An 18,038-nucleotide genomic window follows, 5' to 3' on the forward strand; every position below is an offset into this window, starting at 1 on the left:
CAGAGGGAGAGAGAAAAAAAGAGAGGGAGAGAGGGAGGGAGAGAAAGAGTTCACAAGAAAAAGGGAGAAGAAAAGAAGGCAAGAAAGAAGGAAATAAAGGACATACCAAATATGAGGACCACCTTCGTCCTTCTCCTCGTTCTGCTCCTCCAGCGGTGTGCACATGCTGTAAGTAGGTGGTTGGTTAGTGTAGTGGTTATCGCCTCTGCCTTGTAGACTGGGGTTCAATCCTCAACCTGGGCAAGCACCCTACACTATACCAATAAGGCAAGACTCCTAACACCGCCTTGGCCTACTTATGTAAAAATGATCAAATTTTAAGTCGCTCTGGATAAGAGCGTCTGCAAAATGCTGTGAATGTCAGTGTTTTAGTGGTCAATAAGCTGGTTTCTTCGTTTGGACAAGCGGTCATTTCTGTTTACTCTGCAGTTTGTGGTAAACTCTGACCTTAAGTTAAACAAGTTACTCCTAATTTACTGAGCTGGAGTCATTAGATAACAGTTGAGAGTGATTATGCTAAATCTTTACGAGGAAATAATGAAAATAAGCCAGTGTAAATCTGGTCTTTGGTCTCTTATTGATCACAGGTATTAATTACTGTAAAGGCATCAAAGTGAGGTTCATTAAAGTTCTCCCAAATGCAGCTTAAATCTATCATAAATGTAAAAGAAATGGCATTTTTATGCCCTTCCTCCCTTTTTACCTTAAACACAATGGAAAAGCCTTTGGCCTTAACATCAGTTTGATTATTTTACATGGATTGTAGCAATAATAGTGATTATGACAACGAAAACTAACATAAATAACTCTTTTTCTGCTGATCATTTCCTGAGTGCTTAAAAAATTAATCAGCCTTCACCCCGGCTTCCGCCCGGGATGAGTGACTGACCGGGCCAGTGGGGCCTCCGACTACCAGTTAACGAACAGCCCTTGCATGTAATGCCTTCTTCTGACTGGATGTCTTGTGTTGAGCCTCATCCAAAGAGTGCTCTGGGCTGCTTCTTTTAAGCTGCTATAGACTGAATAAGTGTGTGTGTGTGTGTGTGTGTGTGTGTGTGTGTGTGTGTGTGTATATATATATTAAATAAACTGTTTCAGTGACATCCCTGAAGCAAAACAGGCCCTTTAAAGTTACTTTTTTGGTTGGTCATTTTTTGCATTATTATCAGAGTGTGGAGACAGACGTCATGAGACCCTGATCTGTCCCTTCTAACGGTGCCCCCGGGATTGTTCTGCTTGCATACTACTTTGGGTTCAGTGAACCCAAACTTTTGAGGCAGTTAGGGAAGTTCTTTGTGAAGATGAAACGAACCGTTTTATTGCTCTTTGAAAACTGTACATGTTCTGTTTATCTAGGAAAGTCCAGAAGAGGATTCTCTTCCTAGTGGACCTGTAGGCAAACCCAAAGAATCAAAACCTGCAGGACAGCCAGGTCCAGATCCACAGCCCCCGAAACCAGACCCAGATCCACAGCCCCTGAAACCAGGCCCTGATCTACAGCCCAGCTCTGAGCGTTTGTCTCAGGAGTGTCTGAAAGAAAAGTACACACGCCTGTCCTGTTCTAAAGTGTTCTGCCCACCGTGGAGGCGCTGCCTCAACGGGAAGTGCGTCTGTAAGCTGCCCTATCAGTGTCCACGCCTGGGCAGATCTGTCTGTGGACTGAATGGACGGTCCTACATCTCCTACTGTCAGGCACAAGCCATTGCCTGCAGGAGCAACACAGCGGTGTTCTCTCACTACGGCTCCTGTGACCAAGGTGAGAGACAGATGGAATACGAGACGTTCTGGATGTTCATTTTATTAAAACTTCATGCGTCTGCACCCAACATGTGGGAAAAATATTGATGCCAAACTTTGAGTGGTAGTGTGTGTTGGAGATTTAGAGAAAGAAGAATGACTGTGTCTGTGTGTCTGTGTGTGTCACTGTGAGTGTGTGTGTGTGTGTGTGTGTTACAGATGCCTTTAAGGCGGAGCTAAAGAAATCCGGTGATCGAGATGTCGTTCAGGTGGAAACCATAAAAGGAAGAGCTTTGATCTGTGGAGCTAAGTCGTGGGACATGGCTGCAGCTAATGTTCTCTGTCGCAGCCTGAAAGCAGAAGCCAGGTAATCCCACCTGTACTGCCAGGTAATCCCACCTGTACTGCCAGGTAATCCCACCTGTACTGTCAGGTAAACACCCCCCGCCCAGTCAAGTAATCCCACCTGTACAGCCAGGTAATTATAGATGTAAACTTGAATAATCTCTTCTGTATAGACAGACAAACCCACCTGTACTGCCAGGTAATCCCACCTGTACTGCCAGGTAAACACCCCCCGCCCAGTCAAGTAATCCCACCTGTACAGCCAGGTAATTATAGATGTAAACTTGAATAATCTCTTCTGTATAGACAGACAAACTCACCTGTACAGCCAGGTAATCCCACCTGTACAGCCAGGTAATCCCACCTGTACTGCCAGGTAATCCCACTTGTGTAGCCAAATTAACACAACTGTAGAATTAGGTGATTCTACCTGTACAGTCACCTACACCAGCCTGTACATCTGGGCTTTAACACCTGTACAGCCACGTAAAGCCACCCACATGTTAAAATAATCACATCTGTACAGTCATGTAATCCCATCAGTGCAGCAGCTTTCCTAATTTTCTTTTCTTTCAAATTAGAGGTGCAGCTTCTGCTCAGAAGATGATGTTTAAGGATCTGGAGTTTGGCCATCGATGGCCTTATAAGTGTGTGAGTGTGAGCTGCACAGGATCTGAGTACTCCCTGGCTGAATGTACCATCAATGAGCCTCAGGATGTGGAGGAGGACACTGAGATTGCTGCCTTTACCTGCTACAAGACACCCCAAGGTGCTGTTCCCCCATCAGAACCCACTATTATAATAATTATGTTGTAAGGGTCCATATCAACACCCAGTGTCCCAGCACTTCCTGGCTGTCAGAAAGCAAATTAATCAACACATCAGAGATGAGTTTTGTCAGAATGAATGAATGAATGATTGAATGAATGAATGCATTCGTTTTATCTATTCTGGCTCTTTTTCTCCGCGTTAGATGACGACGAGTGTCCGGAGTTCCGCTGCGTGAATGAGAAGTGTATTTTGTGGAAACACACCTGCGATGGAGTCGATGACTGTGGAGATAACAGCGATGAGATGTGCTGCAGTGGTGAGTTCTTTATCAGCTCTAGAGCCTCAATTCAAATATATAAATATTTTATATATATCATTTCACACCAGCTCACTTTAGACCTGGCAGATCATAACATATTCAAAAAAGAAAGGACACAAACTCCAACTCCCAGAATACACTGGGAGATCATGTGACTTTGGACTCCAGCTTGCGCTCCTATCAGCGCTCACAATCTCCTGAGCTTTGAGTGTTACCACCTGTGTTCAATCAGAGGACAGGCAGACCAGAGTCTGTACGCCGGGCTTCAGTCCGTCTCAGAGCGAGGCGTCGTTTCCCCGAAGCTGCTGAGTTTTCTCTTTATCTGATTCTGATTGTCCGACCGTGTTTTTGACCCTATTGCCTCGTTTTTGATTACGTCTTTCGCCTTCCCCTTCGGTACTTCTGCTCTGTCTTTTGAACTGTGTGTGATCTTTTGCTTGGACTCTGACTACGATTTGTGTTTTGTCCCTTTTTGCTTTGGTCACTTTTCATCAAACCATCCTCTCATTCATCCGCACACGCCTGGTCTTCTGTCAGCATGTTGCAAATAGACTACAGTTCAGCAAATAAGATGGGCTTTGTTCCAGCTTCACAGACTGGAACAAAACCACGTTCAGCTCCATCCGGAAAATAATACAAAAGCTGAGCTGAACCTGATATTGGAACACTTTAGTGGCTCCATTTGTAGCTCAGAAAGGTACTTTTTTGGTGGAAGGAACTGCCAATAAGCACATTTGATACAGCATTCAGGGGTTTTTCACAGTGTTAGTTTTTTACAGAACTATCGACTATTCAACTGAAATAGTTTAAACTGCATCATTTACAAAAAACCCGACATCAACAAAGTATTCAGACCTGGCATGAAGTGAGACTGCATCCCTGTCCCTCATATCCACATAGGGAGCAGCTCGATACCATTGGTTTAAAGTAAATGTGCCCCAAAATCTGAAAAGATTACAAATTACAAATTAACAACACAAATATTTTCTGCATTTAAGTAAATTTTTTGTGTTTTAATTAAAAATATGATGATTTTATGTGTGTCCAGATGTTCAGGCTAGCATTTTTGAGTTACAACTGTCCTTATCAAAACAGTCACCACTGAAACATTTTGTAACATTTCAATGGGATTGTTATTGTTTTGGTATGTCTAACCATTTATTTGAATAAAATCCATATAATTAAGGTTTAAGGTCACTCAAAGCATAAGGGTTTAAAGTCCAAGGCCTTGAACCAGTTTGGTAGAGTTATCCGTAAAACTGTGGAGGCTCATGCCTGCTACAGAATCACAGCTGTGATGTAATCTGCAGTAATATATTCCCTCATGTGCTCTGTTGCCTAAATATGTTTTAACAGTAAGCAGCTGTTCAGCAGCTGTTTGATGAGTTTTGCTCTAAAGAGTCTGTTTTCCTGCTTATCCAGCTCTAATCTGACTGCTGTGTGTTCAGAGTGCCAGAGCGGGGCGTTCCACTGTAAGTCTGGAGTGTGTATTCCGGGCCACGCTGTTCGGGATGGGATCAGAGACTGTCTCGGAGGAGAAGATGAAGTCCCCACCGCTGCAGTGGGACCTGCTCAAACTGGTGAGATTCAGTTCCTCTCTCAGCAGAGCCAGTATTACATAATACGGTGCAGGTGCGCTTACAGCCAGATAAAGACCCCCACAGCCCCCTGGGTGTGGATGCTCTAAAGCTCCTCTAACCCCCTGTTATCTCTGGAGAAACCCCACCAGCATCACACGCACACCGTCCAACAACCCAATTTATATGAACAGCCTACCTGTGGGACATCTGGAGAAAGCCACTAGTCTCCAAGAAGAACATTTCAGCCTGGTTAAAGTTTCCTAAAGACCACCTGGATGAACCAGAAGATTAATAAATAGTGAATTTGGTGAAGTTTATTTATAAAGCACCAATTTCCAGCATCTGAGCAACTCTAATATGTCCTGTTTGATTTTCAGAGCTTGTGTGGCGGAGCCAAAGAAAGGGTACGTATCTCTTCAACTTCACAGTCCAGGTTTTCAGAGATGCTAAATCGGTGCTAACTCACTGGCTGTGGGCCTCTGTGTGTGTTAGATATCCTGCAGGCTCGTAACTACACTGAGAGTCAGCTGGAATGTGGGATTCCGAACTTCAGTTATGTCTACAGGAAGGAGGAGGAGACCCGACCAATCCGCAGAAAACGGATGGTGGGAGGACAGGAGGCCTTACCGGTCAGAACACACACATTATACAGATTCACAGCAGGGGTGGATCTTACCGTATGCCATTTTTAGTATACGAGAGCGAGTCAAGAACACCTGCTTTATGTTCAAGCAACATAATTTGCATAAAAGTACAGAACTGCACTAATTTCAGTGTTCAGATGTAAACAGAGTTATTCTGAGAGGTCTGCTGTGAAGTGATTTCTTTGCCATGCTCTTTGCAGGTATCATTCTGCCATTAATATATTTTTTAGACCAAAACCTTCTCAAAGCTGTCATAACACAGTACTTCAGCTGTGTGATTTACAAAACCAGAAGCAAACTAGATTTTTGTCTTTGCAAGTGAGAAAGTAAGTCATTGAGGTTTAGACACACTATTGCCAAAAGTATTCGCTCGTCTGGCTTCACACACACATGAACTTGAGTGACGTCCCATTCTTAATCCATAGGGTTTAATATGATGTCGGCCCACCCTTTGCAGCTATAACAGCTTCAGCTCTTCTGGGAAGGCTTTCCACAAGGGTTAGGAGTGTTTATGGGAATTTCTGACCGTTCTTCCAGAAGCACATTTGTGAGGTCAGACCCTGATGTTGGACGAGAAGGCCTGGCTCACAGTCTCCGCTCTAATTCACCCAAAGGTGTTCTATGGGGTTGAGGTCAGGACTCTGTGCAGGCCAGTCAAGTTCTTCCACACCAAACTGGCTCATCCACGTCTTTATGGACCTGCTTTGTGCACTGGTGTGCAGTCATGTTGGAACAGGAAGGGGCCAAACTCCCCAAACTGTTCCCACAAATTTGGAAGCGTGAAATTGTCCAAAATCTCTTGGTGCTGAAGCTTTAAGAGTTCCTTTCACTGGAACTGAGGGGCCGAGCCCAACTCCTGAAAACAACCCCACACCATGATCCCCCCTCCACCAAACTTTACACTCACAATGCAGTCAGACAAGTACCGTCTCCTGGCGACCGCCAAACCCAGACTCATCCATCGGATTCCCAGATGGAGAAGCGTGATTGGTCACTCCAGAGAACTCGTCTCCACTGCTCTAGAGTCCAGTGGCGGCGCTTTACACCACTGCATTCCACGCTTTGCATTGCGCTTGGTGATGTAAGGCTTGGATGCAGCTGCTCGGCCATGGAAACCCATTCCATGAAGCTCTCTACGCTGTTCTTGAGCTGATCTGAAGGCCACATGAAGTTTGGAGGTCTGTAGTGATTGACTCTGCAGAAAGTCGGTGACCTCTGCGCACTATGCCCCTCAGCATCCGCTGACCGCTCTGTCATTTTACGTGGCCGACCACTTTGTGGCGGAGTTGCTGTCATTCCCAATCGCTTCCACTTTGTTATAATCCCACTGACAGTGGACTGTGGAATATTTAGTAGTGAGGAAATTTCATGACTGGACTTGCTGCACAGGTGGCGTCCGATCACGGTACCACGCTGGAATTCACTGAGCTCCTGAGAGCGACCCATTCTTTCACTAATGTCTGTAGAAGCAGTCTGCAGGCCGAGGGGCTCGGCTTTATACACCTGTGGCCACTAGTGGGTCTGCAGTTATCAAGCAACAATAATGGTTGTTAACCCATTAAGATCTGCTGTAGAGAAACAGACAGGAAATTACTCAGAAATTACATCCCAAAAAATATTTAACATTCATCTGAAATTGTTTCTGTACTGTTTACATCAATATCAAACTTTTGGACAGTAGTGTTTAAACTGCAAACAGGCGTTATAGACTCAGACTTTATACACTTAGCTTGCCTTTTGACCTCTGATAACCATGAAACCTCTGGTTCCAGTGGCAGTTCCAGTGGCAGGTGGCAGTGCAAGAGAAGGGCAAGTTCCGCTGTGGGGGGGTATACCTGGGGGGCTGCTGGGTTCTGACCGCTGCCCACTGCGTCAGGTAACCAGCCAGTGAGCAGAACTATAAATGTGTCATCTGTTCTGTGGTACGAAAAAGTCCCTTTGTTACCCTTAAAGCGATAGTTTGGCCTTTTTTCCCACTCTTACTCCAAAAGTAAGTCATTTGAACTTTTACTTTATAGCCAATCAGAACAGGGCTCATTTACATATATCAGTCTAAAAGATTCAGAAACAAGACCAGGCTGTGTAATTCTAAGGAGAGGTTGGAAAATAGAGGAACACGTCATAAGGAGCCCCTATTAATGTTATTTAATCATTTGTAAAGGATAAAAAATAAAAATATATAAAATCTATAATTTCACCACTAATAATAAAACACAATGATTACTGTATGAATACGTTTTACCATTTAGGGACACACAAATCATCATAAGGCTGTAAATGCTTTTCATAAATGCATAATGTTTAAATGTAATGTCTTACATGAATGATTATTAATTGTTATTAAAGTTTTATTAACAACGTAATAATGGTTAACTATGCATTAAGGAAGAGTTTTGAGTAATAAAGCAGTAGTACAGTAAATAACTTAATCGTTTAGACACAGACAACAGACGTAAACGTTTAAATCATAACTATCATGAATTTTATTACTGTGTAATATGTTATATATACATATTATCAAATACTGGTTAATAATTCAAATGGTAGCATTTAGTAATGCATTGGTATATAATATAAATTTATTGGTAATTAGTTAATGATTAAGTCACTGCTTATTAGGGCATGTAATGACAGTTTCACTTAAAATGTTGATGTAAACATTTATTACAAATAAAAGACTCTGTCAGAAATACATATTGAAGTCATTACTGAGCAACTCTACACAGCTTCATGAGGGTGGGTAACAATTTAGGCATGCAGTTAGCACTGTGGCAACTGGCTGGGTATGGTCTCGCATTACAGGCTAGCTAGCTTAGCATCATAGCTCTAGTCCTACATTTAGGAAGGAAACTTCAGACACTAAAAATGCCTTGGCTGGTCAGTTACTGTTGGCTTATGGAAGGAAAACTGTCTTTTTATTTGTTTTGCAGTCCGAAACCTGCATCATTCCGGATATGGTTCTCTCTGTGGAAGAGGCATCCTCTGCTGAGCACCACAGACGTCGCTGCAGTGAAGAACATCATCATCCACCATGCTTACAACCCGCGCACCTACCAGAACGACATCGCGCTGGTGCAGCTGGAGGAGTTGAGGCAGTCGAATGAGTGTTTACAGCCCAACCCTGCGGTTCGGCCCGTGTGTTTGCCGTGGTCCACTCTGCAGTTCCAGGATGGAGACACCTGCACCATCTCCGGCTGGGGAGGAAACAAAGGTACGGTAACAGCAGCGAGGCTTTTATACCTTGTTCTGTTTTTAGTCCTTGCACCATTTAAAAACAGCAGCTGCCGTGAACACAACTTACATTTTTAGTATATTATGTGATTTTCTTTAAAGGAGCCATGTGTAATCTTTAGTGGTATCATGCGGTGAGGTTGCAGATTTCTATCAAATGAATAGTCCCTCCCTCACCCCCCCCTTTCTAAGCATGTAGCAGGACCTATGGTGTCCGTCAGGTAGACCACTACAATAAATTACCTGTCCAGAAGAAAACATGCTACTTTGGTGTCACTCTGAAAACATTTGTCTCTCGTCAGTGATTGTCACCTGGGAAAGGCCACACCAGTGCTCATCTTTATTTTCTACCATAGCCTGTCCCAGTTTTGTTTGTTTCCACTTCTTTGATGATGAGGATTCACCGTTTCTTGCATTTATTTGCGCTAAATAATAAGTGTGATCCTCCATTTGTCAAAATTTGGGTTCTCAAACACAAAATGGCTAGCTAACAAGGTATCCTACCCATCAAACGGTCCTACTGAGCTTATCATTAGCGTAACATAAACCTTTTGTTGTGTTTTTATTCATAGCACAGCACAATATTACTATTTACCCCCTTACTAATCAAAATATCCTAATTATTCTTTTAATGCTGGTAACATTTCGTGATAAGACATTCGCTGGCTTCTTGTTCAGATTTTCCCATTCCACCTTAAATGGTGAAAATGAAATCAAGTAGCTGGCAAATACAAATCTGACCTCAACCTCACATTTTTAATGTTAAATGATATTTTTGGATAAGGAGATTAAGCTCTCAAAACATAGTTTTATTTATGGAGCTATAAAATATGTATAAATAGGACATTCCTTTCTATGTCTTCCAACCAGTATTATAGCTAAAAGACCCCCCTAAACTTTATACTTTGCATCAATAAGGTCCTCTTATGAAGTCTAGTTGGGTTTATTCACCAAAACCAATTGGAATTCCTCTTTAAATGGCCATTTTCCACACTCTCTTTATTCCATGGAATTAACCAGGCTGTTTTTGTTACTCTGCCTTTAAGGTTCACACAAGAGGTTTGAACGTCCTTACATGTTCTGTTAACTTTCTACGTGAAAAGAAGTAAAAAAATGTAAAAAGCATAAAATATAAAATGTTCCATTCATATTGAAAAGATACATTTTTCCCAATATGTTAAATTTCAAAGGGCAATTGTGCAGTAAAATGTGTGCACATGAATTTTCACTCAGAAAAATCAACAAAACCTCATTTGACCAGGAGCACCCAAACTTATGAATGACCTCTGTTCTGGTTGACCCTGTCTTCAAATGTTTCATTCAAATGAAATTTTAGGCTGACATTTTAGGCTGAAAGTGTGAATAGGCAAGGCTGCACGTCTGTAGGTGGAATGGCTATATATGTAAATGCATTGTTTTTTGTGACATCACAAAAACACTTTTTGCTGTTTAGTTTCCAGGTATGGACTATATGCTCCGGGGGTGAATTATGTTAACTGTGTACACGTATCTGAGGGACTTGAGGAAGCTGATCATTGTTTCCCTGTTTCTTACAGAGGGAGTCAGTACAGGTGCTCTGAAATGGGCCAATGTGACAATTACTGGAAACTGCAAGACGTATTATGAGGAGAGGTTCCTGGATGGAATGGAATGTGCAGGTATGGGTTAGCAGGGTCTGCTGTGTGTGTATTTCAGATGTTTTTACTGTTTTTCCATTTGGAGATGATGATGATGTCAGCCTGTACTGAGCAATAATTCAGTATTATTCACTTGCACTCTGATGGGCCTAAATTCCACATTTCTCTTGAATTTTATTTCAATGTGTGTTTAGTTTGTGTACCAAAAGCTCAGCTGCTATTAGCTAAATGAGTGGGGCTAAACAGCTGTAGGCTGGACCAGCCTTGTGACCAGAAGGTTGTCAGGTGGATCCCCTGAGCTGACATGACTGTAAGTGCCCTTGAGCAAGGCACCTCACCCCCAACCGTTCCCCAGGCTCCATGGATAGGGCTGCCCTCTTCTGCGGGCAAGTGTGCTCACCAGGTGGAACATCTCACAACTAATTAGGTTGATTGGCAACAGGTCAGGAACATGACTGGATATAAAAAGAACATCTCAGAGAGGCTGAGTCTTTCAGAAGTAAAGAAGGGAAGGAGTTCGCCACTGTGTAAAAGACTGCCTGGGTAAATGGTGCAACAATTCAAGAATAATGTTTCTCAAGATAAAATAGCAAAGAACTTGGGAATTTCCTCATCTAGAGTGCATAATATCATTAGAAGATTCAGGGAATCGAGACAAATATCTGTCTGCCAAGGGACAAGAATGAAAACCAATACTGGATGGCTTCGGGCTCTGCATTAAAAAGAGGATTCTGTGGTGGAAATCATTGCATGGACTCCACATGAAAACCACTGTCTGTGAAAACAGGTCATCGCTGCATCTTCACATACAAGTTAAAACTCTACCATGCAAAGAATAAATCATATATAAACCGGATCCAGAAACGCCACCGCCTTCTTTGGGCCCAAGCTCGTTAAGGATGAGCGGTGGTCTGACGAATCAAAATTTGAAATTGTTTGTGGAAATTCCTGAAGCTGCGACCTCTGGGCTAAAGAGAAGAGGGAAAATCCAAGTTGTACTTGCACATGGTTCAAAAGTCAAAAGCCTCTGTAATGGTATGGGGGTGCGTTTGGCATATGGCATGGGTGACCTGCACACCTATGAAGGCACCATTAATGCTGAACAATATATATACACAGGTCTTAGAGTAATATGTGCTGCCATTCAGATGGTCTCTCTCCAGATCTCCTGACAATAATGCCAATGATGGTTGCGCCCCTCCGGGGTCTGGTTTCATGTCACTTTAAACACAGCGATTGTCATTAAGGTTCTCAAATGGGCTAAAATAAATAAATAAATTTATTTAAATGGACACATTTGGTGTGTCTCTCAGTCTCACCTTTCTCAATCTGTCCTGTCTTTACCTGCTCAGGTGATGTGGACTCGTGTCAGGGCAACTCTGGGGGTCCGCTGGTGTGTGAGGATGCCAGCGGGCTGTCGTACGTGTGGGGCATCGTGAGCTGGGGGCAGAAGTGTGGGGAGGCTGGTTCCCCCGGCGTTTACACTAAAGTGGCCCACTATTTCGAATGGATCCGCTTCTACACCGGCTGGCCTGCGGTCACCAAGTACAACCGCTGAGGAAGAACCAAGCTTAGCCCTGCTTTAGGCACACAGTTAAACATAGTAAATAGACAGACATTTTGTTTGCTTTAGTAATTTATAAGATTATTTACTCCTGTTGTTTTGTAATGGAATGCTGTTTATTAACACTGTATAAGGAAAGTCCTTTGTTTTCATTAAAATGTGTACGGATACAACTAATGACTGTCTGGTTTTCTTAAAGTGGAATTGCACCGATCTTTCTAAACTTTTGCATGCATGAATAAATAAATAAATAAATTAATTAATTAAATAAATAATAGCTGAAGTGTGCACAAATAGGAATGCCTGTGCTGCCAGATGAAAAAATTATATTTTATTAAAACAATAATTGAGAAGATTTCAGTCCCACTTTTTTTTTTTTTAATTAAACTCAATTGAATTGAAGCCCAAAAACAATCCATTTTCACATCACCCTGATGACCTCCTCCAGATCAGATAAAACCTCTGGAGAAATAAATTCAACTATGTAAACATTAAAAGCATCCGTACAGCATTCCAGTGTTCTGGAATATTGTCTTTTGAATCAGTTTAGATCCGTGAAACAAACAAAGTAAGCAAGCTATCAGAAAGGCCGAGGAAGAAATGCAAAGAGGACAAAGTCAGACTATAAAGACTATTTAAAGAGACGTATTATAGTAGGAGTGAGAAATGTGACAGTATCTCATCATCATTGTTAGGAACTGCACCACAGTACTTTTCTCTGAGCATAGCGTTTATATTGTCTGCACTTACAGAACACAGCTGACCAACTAGCTTGGTTTTCTTCCATCCAACTAAAACAGAAAAGGCAAATAAGGTAATAAAACACCTCTACACTGCTCATTTGGGCAAACACTCCGATGTGATCGTAATAGTAATAGTAATATTCACACAAACATTTCTAGCTATTTCAGATGAAATACGGATCCTTAAAGCTTGTAATAGGCAATACTATGTGATTGAGCTGGGATAATTCAGTTTGATGGTAACTCTCTCAATAAAGAGCCCCGGCATAGAGCGGCCTTCAGTTCAGCTCTGAGCCCGATGAGAGCTTGCACAGCTGGATCTACTGAAACATCACAGAGAAAACACTGCGCCTTGAGAGCTTCACCAATGTAACACTTTTATAAGATTAACACTAATTTATAGACTCACATCGTTTCACAGGCTCTGTAGCGTAGTGGAGTTCGTCCAGCTTATCAGAACATTAGACTTAGCTATAGGCTGCTAGTATTACTTAATGTTACTGAATACTAAAGATAAAGAAGGGATCTGACTGATAAAATCTCCTTCATGCACTGGAAATGTGCCAAAAAGATGACATTACAGTCACATACTGTGCCTTTACGTTTCCTCTATCCAGTCCTACTCTGCTATTATTAGCATGGATGCAAAGCATTAGAATATTTCCTTCAGAATCTCCAGCAGATACGCTCAAAAATCCTATTTTTTAATTATTTTTATCAATTTACACAAAGGCAGAATGTTCTGCTTGTGGATCAAAGTGAAATATTTGACTTATTTATTGTTTTCCTGTGTTTATATGGAAATAAGGACATTAGTCCTGTCAGCTGAAGTCCTGAATGTGATGCACTTTTGAGTTGAATTTTTGTTGGGTCTTTTTTAAAGGACCCACAGCAGAGCCATTTCAGCCAATGAGAACAGTCCAGTCTAAGATATACAGATGAGCTCAGTAAACAAAGCAGTGAAAAAGCCCAGCGCAGTGTTTTTATTCCACTGTAAATGTGGCAGCACCCAGTCTGACCACTAGGGGCTCCCTCTGACAGTGTTGCTAATCAGTGAGTCCTTGCCCAGAGACAAAGAGACCAGGGATGGAAAACTGGGTTTATATTCAACCTCAGCTGTGAACATCAGTCAGTCTTAGAATTTTTCACCATAGTCAAAGTTCGAGCTGCCCAGTTCAGTGAAGGTGTGATTGGGATTCTGTTGGGTTCTTGCTGGTTCAGGTTGAGGCTGAGTGGCTGGACTATCATCCAGGCAGGTTACATGAAAGGTGGGTGGAGGCCCTGCAACTGGTTCCAGACTGCCCTGGACAGGGCTGACACAGGAAGTTCTCCAGCTGTCCAACAGAAGCCTCTTCTTCTGGTCTTCTACCAGGCTACTTCCAGCAAGATCAGCCAGGATCAAATCTGCTCCAAGAGGATTTGCTCAGCTTCAGGGTGCCTTTGGTAGTAGGTTTGATATAATTTCAGTTGAAATATCATTTGAATAGACCTTTCATCAGACCTCAGAACTCAAATGCCCACCTGTTCCACTCCCGTCGCATCAGAGGGAACTGCATCTGAGGCTCACTAAACCTGGAGAACTGCTCTCTGAGCTACTGGAGAACCCGCAAACTGCAGTGACTGCAATAAGTTAATCACTTACCCTCTTTGGGTATATGCAGTATATTCACACAATGGATGGTGATCTGTGATGCTCTAAAGCACATCCCATGTAACCCCCCTGGCCCAGCAGGGACAAACAGACGATTGAATCTATCGAGTTAGATGATATAAATACCAGGATGGCTTTAAGTTAAATGGCTTTAAGTTGCACGAAAATAATCTGTGCTTTATATACTATATATATATTTTGCTATAGTCAGCGTAGAAGCAGAAGCATGTTTATTTCTCCAGTTTGAGCAGGTTTCATGCTCATGCCTACATCCAACCCCACTGACCATCATGCCTACGTCTCCAACCCCACTGACCAAAACCTTTCATTATCAATATTGATCATTAATAGGACAATGGTAAAAAAAACTGGCAACACAGCGTGTTGATTAATTCACATCAGGTAATGCAGTTAAGTAAACAAATAACAGTTGCACTCAGTCATATTTGTCACTTCTTCATTCATATACTGAAGAGATAAAAAAGCAATGCTACATAATACCTTTATTATCTATACTGTGAGTAGAGGGCGGTTACTCTCCCATGATGACACTTTGACGTCTAGTCGTCTGGTGACTTGGCATTTTGTGTCTAATTCTCTTTGTTGGGGTTTAATTTCACTCTGTTTGTTGGCTCAGAGGCTGGATTACTTCACCGTGGCTCACACCGCTCACTTTGGAGATTCAGCTTTATAAATTTTAGACCAAAATGATCCCAAAACAGCAGAAGATTAAATCTTAACAAGCGTCAGTTCATACACTGACAGATGCCGGATGTAGCAACAGTTTTCCGTAACACTCTGACGGGATACTCGCTGCTTTTTGAACTGATGTCTTTGTCCAAGCTGTATGGAAGCTGGAACTATACGGTCGTTATTTCACTGCAGTGACAATATTTTTATGAGTGTGGGTTTCGGCTATTCACACTTCCGTGCTCCATTACTAAATGAATTACATACATATGTTTAAATTACTTTCACCGTGGGGGTTCCTCTGGGTTCTCCGGTTTCCTCCCACAGACCAAAGACATGCAATCAGGCCAACTGGACGTGCTAAATTGCGCTGTGATGGACTGGCGGCCTGTCCAGGATGTTTCCTGTCTTTTGCCCAGTGATCGCTGGGAAGGGCTCCAGCACCCCCCGCAACCCAGAAGGAGAAGCGGCTTAGAAGATCATATTCATTATTTCTAAGGATATATGCATGAAACGACTAGACATATGAAAGGGGGATAATGGCCCGGCGACGAGCTCCAGACTGCACTGGACTGGGCTCTCACAGGCTGTTCTCCAGCTGCCCAACAGAAGCCTCTTCTTCTGTCCCTCAGCTCGGCTAACTCCATCGAGATCAGCCAGGATCAAATCTGCTCCGGGAGGATTAGCTGAGCTTCGGGGGGCCTTTAGCCGGCTCTGGCGGGCTTTTATATGGAATGTGACTTGAGGGCTGTCAGGTGCAGCGCTGTCTCTGTCAGTGGAGGAATGGAAGCTTTCCACTGAAAGATTTACAGCTACTACCAGGGAGTGAAGCAGCAGCAGCCTTTTCCACATTAGTCTGGATGCACTCAGTGATTTTAGCCACTGGGATAAATAATGAGTTCAATGGATTTCAGTTCAGTCTGATTCAGAGTGAAGGTCACATGATCATCTGGAGAAGAAGTTTGATAGAATAGACATTTTGCTTTATCGGACCTTCAAGTTTTCTCCTCCGGGGAAAAACAAGGCTCAAAATCCCATGTGCTCCAGTCTTGGTGGTTCTCTTGGGCATTGGGAGATATCTTTCAGTGTCGTTCAAGTTCTGTTAAAGTGGTCTGGGCAGGGGTCCCTTTTAGAACAAGACCCCGCTGGTTGCTCACTGAGTGGATAAGAAAACGATGAACTAGACTTCTAAATCCTCAAACATTTACATTTTTGACAAAGAACAGTGGTTTGAGGTGTTTTCCATGCTAGCCAGAAACATTTCTACCAAGTTAGCCGAGTGTGTTACCACAAAATAAAAAAATAAAGGTGTCAGAAAAGGTTCTTTGGAAGAACCACAAAGAATGCTTGTGGTTCTCAATGGACGGTTCTTTAGCAAACAAGTTTTCCAAGTGCTGATCTGTAAAAAGGATCTGTCTAGAGTTTAAAGAACCATCACGTAAATCTACTGAACCAACTCAGTGGTCCTAGAACTGTACATCTAAGCCAAGAACCTTCAGTTTTAGGAGTGTAATGGGTTCTCATTCTGTGAAAAAGATCTGGTTCTGGTTCTGCTGTGGATGGTAGTTACTGAGATAATCCTCGGTGTATATATTCTGACAGGTGCTGCGTTCTTCACAGTGTTTCCACATGTCCTTCCTTAGGTCAGGCTAGCAATGCCACCTCTAACAGCCTGATGAGTGACCTTAATCTTCCTAACGTCCACTGAGTGGGTAGGACACCCGGAGGAAGGCTGGTGACCACTGCTGTAAACTGTAAAACAGTGGGACAGAGCGGAATTTGAGTTGAAGTGCTTGTGAGATTAGGATCGAATCCAGGATTCGATTGTGGGGTAACATGTTGGCAAGTTCCAATACAGTTTAATCAAATTACACTGAAATGTGAATCAGGTTCTGTGCATTAACCAGGTAAGTGTGCGGTACAAACTGAAGTCTTCTGTAATTATTTTGGGTTACATGGTAAGTGCCAAGTACCAAGAGAGTCTATTCAAAATCTCCTGGGAGATCATGTGACTGTAGAACCTCCGCAATCCACCCATCACTATTCCCAGTCACCTGAATACTAATATGATAAGAATCATTTGTATTTCTATAGCACTTTTCAGCTCAAAGTGCTTTACAGACAGGTGATAAAACAGCTATACAAGAAATCAGTGTTTATTCACTGACCTGGTTCACCTGCTCTGTGTATCATGTGACTAGATCTAGCTTAATTTATAAGCCCAGGCTTAAGACTAGATTGCTTCTCATAGTAGAGCTACTGAGTGTTTCCTGTATGCTTCTTTCTCTTATTGCGTTCTGACTGTGTTTCTGGATTTTCTCACGTTGCCTTTTTGCCTTTCGTGTCTTTCATTTATGTTTGATCTTTTGTGTATTTTGTCTTTTTCGGATTTGACCTGTTCACCGACTACGATGATGGTGCGGTGGGTAGCGCCGTCGCCTCACAGCAAGGAGGGCCTGGGTTCGATTCCCCGGCCGGGTGACCGGGGTCCTCTCTGTGTGATGTTCTCCCCGTGTCTGCGTGGGTTTCCTCCCACAGTCCAAAGACATGCAGTCAGGCCAATTGGAGATGCTAAATTGCCCCTGGGTGTGAGTGACTGTCTGTCTGTCTGCCCTGCGATGGACTGGCGACCTGTCCAGGGTGTATCCTGCCTTCTGCCTGATGACCACTGGGATAGGCTCCAGCACCCCCCCCGCGACCCTGATGGAGAAGCAGCTTAGAAAATGGATGGATGGATGGATGGACCGACTACGATTCTTGTCAAACGCTTTATAAGTTAAGCCTCATTATTTGACTTTACTGCAGGCACCTGGCTGGATCTGTAACGTTACATACGCCTTAGCATCACTGTTACTGTACATTTTAAAAAATAAAAATTCCATAAAGTCGGAGAGAAATGTATAGCTCTGGATTTTATTATGATTCTTACTGAACTGGACAGTTGTGGAACATTTCAGAGCTCAGAGTTTCCCAGTTTTAACACTCCGGATTCACTGCAGCAGGGATGATTAGCTGAATCTGGTAGGTTGGGTGGAAAAACAACGCTGGGCGAAGATGTTGGTAACCTTGGTGACGACCCTCGTTCTTTTACTTGATGCCTCCGTTGCTGATGGTAGCGGCTCGGCA

The 18,038-nt window shown here is 42.9% G+C and overlaps 2 protein-coding genes across 3 annotated transcripts in view; one reads left to right on the top strand and one right to left on the bottom strand.

Annotated features, from left to right (window-relative positions):
* On the top strand, nt 1–12,005 carry LOC108412190 (complement factor I-like). 2 transcript variants are annotated; one of them, XM_017684121.2, is made up of 12 exons: nt 1–168; nt 1,357–1,756; nt 1,957–2,104; nt 2,664–2,851; nt 3,056–3,169; nt 4,621–4,752; nt 5,130–5,156; nt 5,245–5,381; nt 7,169–7,272; nt 8,327–8,607; nt 10,184–10,285; nt 11,617–12,005. In XM_017684121.2, exons 1-12 carry the CDS (start codon nt 112–114, stop codon nt 11,820–11,822), a joined length of 1,896 nt encoding a protein of 631 aa, XP_017539610.1. In that variant the 5' UTR covers nt 1–111; the 3' UTR covers nt 11,823–12,005. The 2 variants fall into 2 exon arrangements, with proteins under 2 accessions (XP_017539610.1, XP_017539611.1); XM_017684122.2 differs by having other exon boundaries at nt 5,245–5,357.
* Nucleotides 12,006–17,805: 5,800 nt separating this feature from the next.
* aimp1b (aminoacyl tRNA synthetase complex interacting multifunctional protein 1b) overlaps nt 17,806–18,038 on the bottom strand; it is an 11,299-nt gene continuing 11,066 nt past the window's right edge. Inside the window, exon 7 of the mRNA XM_037540929.1 lies at nt 17,806–18,038. This exon is cut by the window's right edge and continues 128 nt beyond it. Coding sequence (XP_037396826.1) covers nt 18,000–18,038 — 39 coding nt within the window. The 3' untranslated portion in view covers nt 17,806–17,999.

The sequence above is a fragment of the Pygocentrus nattereri genome, chromosome 9 (assembly GCF_015220715.1).
Source record: "Pygocentrus nattereri isolate fPygNat1 chromosome 9, fPygNat1.pri, whole genome shotgun sequence".
In the NCBI taxonomy this organism is placed as follows: Eukaryota; Metazoa; Chordata; class Actinopteri; order Characiformes; family Serrasalmidae; genus Pygocentrus; species Pygocentrus nattereri.

Excerpts from the sequence above, each read along its gene's own strand:
- LOC108412190 (XM_017684121.2), top strand. The coding sequence starts at position 112 with ATGAGGACCACCTTCGTCCTTCTCCTCGTTCTGCTCCTCCAGCGGTGT. Across the intron at positions 1,757-1,956 it reads CTACGGCTCCTGTGACCAAG|ATGCCTTTAAGGCGGAGCTA; the intron begins GTGAGAGACAGA and ends TGTGTGTTACAG. Across the intron at positions 5,382-7,168 it reads GAGGACAGGAGGCCTTACCG|TGGCAGTTCCAGTGGCAGGT; the intron begins GTCAGAACACAC and ends CTCTGGTTCCAG.